Raw genomic sequence first — 3,272 nt, 5'->3', positions numbered from 1 at the left:
TTGGTGAAGACAATGACCAAAATCTAAGCCAAAACAGACTTGGCACAAATTTGATTGGTCCCATTCAATCCACCAAGGTACACATTATAACAAGTCCTAACAATACTCACCAATCAGTCCCCTCTGATAGCCACCAACGGTGATCTAACAACGGTGAGCTCAATTGGCTCCTCGCCGAGGCCGCCGTACTTGCAGACGGAGTCGATGAGCTTGGATATTATGAACTTGGGGCCGGCGGAGTCGATCTCCCCGGAAAAGAGTCCGAGGCGCATTCGATTATGGGCTTGACAACCTTGGCATGGTTGGAGTCAATGGCGAGGAAGAGGGGCGAGGACGGACTCAGCATCGGTGAAGAGGAATCCAATGATGGGGGAGTTAGGATCGTTGAGAGGGGGACTCGAGCTCCACACAACCTGACCCGGAAGCTCGACATGCCGACGATTGTCTCGCTTGATCTGGGTTTGAAGAAAGAGCCTTTGATTTTGATGTGGGTGATTGGAAATTGATGGGAAGCAATACCCACTACGATTGAAGTGGTGCTGGAAAGAGAAGATGAAGAGGAATCGGCCGGTGAGGATGAAGTGATCAAGGAGAAGGGGCTTCTGTATGAGAGAAAGCTCTCAATTTTTTTTTAATGAATTTAGCCTAAAAGGTTATTTTGGTAATTTACCCTTCTTGCAGGGTCAAAGGCTGAAAAGTGGGCTCCGAGAACTCAGCACATGACGTCATGTTTCGAGCCAAATTCAAAGTTTGGGACAAGGGTGATGCATTTTAGAAGTGTAGGGACCATCGTGATGAAAAAAAAATCAGGGACTAAACTGATTTTAGCCCTAAAGTTTGAGGAACTAAATTGAATTTAATCCTTTTTCTTTCATTCCTTCCTCTCTCTAGTCGCAAAGCAACCAAACACAACAATCACGCTAAAGATCATTCTCTCTTCATCATTTGGTTCTTGGTTATGCTTGATTAATTCCTTTGTTATTCTTTTCATGTATCTCCTCTATTACCATTTTAAGATGTTGATTTGGGCACAAAATATGGTTTTATGTATTTGGTCTTTACATTGTGAAAACGATTGAAGATCTATTTCATAGATCTAGAAAGACTGTAGTAGCAATGTCATGCTCTCCTATCGATTTATACTAGATTTAGATGAAAAACCAATGAATTTGCTAACTACACAACATCATAATCAAGTGACACTAATTCGTAACTAAAAAGTAATGTGTCAAACAATTTTGTAGCCAATTTGTAGGTAGGCATTAGCTGGCGGTGAACTTTTATGCACCGAAAAATAAAAAACCAGCTAAACAGGAACTTGACCAAACCAAACTCGCCAATTCAATGCCGATTTTTTATTTTAAGTGAAAAAATCGGGTTCTACGCTGTGAAAACGACTGAAGATCTAATTCTTAGATCTAGAAAGGCTGCAGTAGTAATGTCCTGCTCTCTTATCGATTTGTGCTAGATTTGGATAAAAATTTCAATCTTTGTAAAAAATATAATCGAAACCAAAACTGATGCTAGTTAAACCAAGCTAGTCTGTGTTGAGAATTCTTGACAGGTTTTGGTGGTGCAAGATCTACCTAAGCCCTATGGTACGGTCCCAACCTCCATCTATGACAAACGCCATCACATGCACCTCCCGTGGTGCGTGGACCGCTCTAGCACCACTGTAAACATCGCCAACAACTTCTTCTTATTTTGGTAGATGATCCCATCATTAATTTCTTTAATTAAGAGAATTTCTATTAGGATAATCTTGTGTTTTAACTATGGTCTATGGGTTCTATGATTTGGAGATAAAGGCTTGTACAGTTTGTGATTTTGCAGCTGTGAGGTTTAAGTGAAGCTGTTGGACTCAATTTGGGATGATGATGCAAGATGGTAACCTATGTAGCAGCTGGTCTTCATGTATAAAAGTTGGATGTCAATATAGGATCAGATATGCTACTTTTATTAGTTAGTTTTTTTTTTTTTTTTTTCAGATATTTTTTTATATTCCAAGTCTAGTTTACTATATCAAAGTTCTTTGTTATTTTTTTTTTATCAAGAAATATTTGGTTTGAGCCTCTTTGTAAGTCAAAGAACAAGAAAAAAAAAACGGTTTCCTTTTCCTTTTCTTTTGTTCTATTTTCGCAATTTCTCTTCCTCGTTAACAGGGAAAAAAGTTCTTTAAGCACCCTCAGGGGAGATAAATGTAAAGCGCTTCAGGTGCTCCCTTAGGCTTCTGTTTCTCTAGGTAGTCACGACAAACCAGACTACTAATCTGTCTCTCAATCACTGTGATATCGGGCTTGAAATTCTGTACTTGCTCAACACAGTCCCTAATCAGATCCTTATGATCGATAATTTTTTGGTTCTTTGCAACACGCACAAGTGCAATGTCTATCATATTGATCCTCTCCCTGTCAACTTTTTCAATCACCTTCTTCTTATCGATCAGCTTGTGAAAAGGGAGCTCAAGTCTTTTCTTTTGTGTTCTGAACTTACAGTTGAACACAACATTGCGTTCTCCAGTCCCTGTACTTGGCTCCATATCGAGTATTTTGTACTTGCTGCATGACACAGAATTAACCAATCTAACCAAGACATCATCAGCAATGCCCAACTGAGTCTTTTTTTTAAAGGCTCAATCTATCAGCATTATTAAATAGCACCAAGAGAGCATCATGAAAAATTGACACAACCAATTCAATGTCTTGGCCATCAAACTCGGCATCAATGATGCACGTACCAACCGAATGAAGAAATTCAAGTTTAATATATCAAAGTTGAATGCAGTTGGCATATCTTTTTTTGGGAAACCTAACCTTTTTACATAGGATGAATAATTTATCCGTTAATTTTTTGGGAAAAAAACATATCTAGGTTTGCCTAGACTTTTCTTTGCAAAAAGGCTTCAACTAATCCTTCATGAAAAAAATGAGCTTATTTGCGCAAGGATAAAAAAAATCTCCGGAGGAATGTTCAAGACTATCTTGTAGCCATTAATAATTGCAAAATTATAAAGAACATGAGGTTCTTAATAATACAAACTTCAGTTCATAAATGGTGTGCATCATCATGTTCACCATTTACTATTCCCTACTGAGATATTGATGTCAAATATTTCTGCCTTCTCTCTTCAAAGTGTTCGAGGAATCGAGTAAAGTGTTTTTTTTTCCTTTCTATCTGGGGTTTGAGGAGACAGAGTTTGTGAAGAGTATATATTCATCGAGGGAAATCTCACTCCTTTCTGTCAAACATATTGATCAGACTGTAGGAATGGA

General features: G+C 38.4%; 1 protein-coding gene across 1 annotated transcript; it reads right to left on the bottom strand.

Moving 5' to 3' along the window:
* Positions 1–2,185: 2,185 nt before the first annotated feature.
* Positions 2,186–2,539, bottom strand: LOC133723083 (cullin-1-like). The gene has a single exon (XM_062149913.1). It carries the CDS (start codon positions 2,537–2,539, stop codon positions 2,186–2,188), a length of 354 nt encoding a protein of 117 aa, XP_062005897.1.
* Positions 2,540–3,272: the final 733 nt, after the last annotated feature.

Source organism: Rosa rugosa, chromosome 7 (genome assembly GCF_958449725.1).
Source record: "Rosa rugosa chromosome 7, drRosRugo1.1, whole genome shotgun sequence".
Taxonomy (NCBI): domain Eukaryota; kingdom Viridiplantae; phylum Streptophyta; class Magnoliopsida; order Rosales; family Rosaceae; genus Rosa; species Rosa rugosa.
Note: the sequence above shows the minus strand (reverse complement) of the source record. Positions and strands in the feature narration are given on the sequence as shown.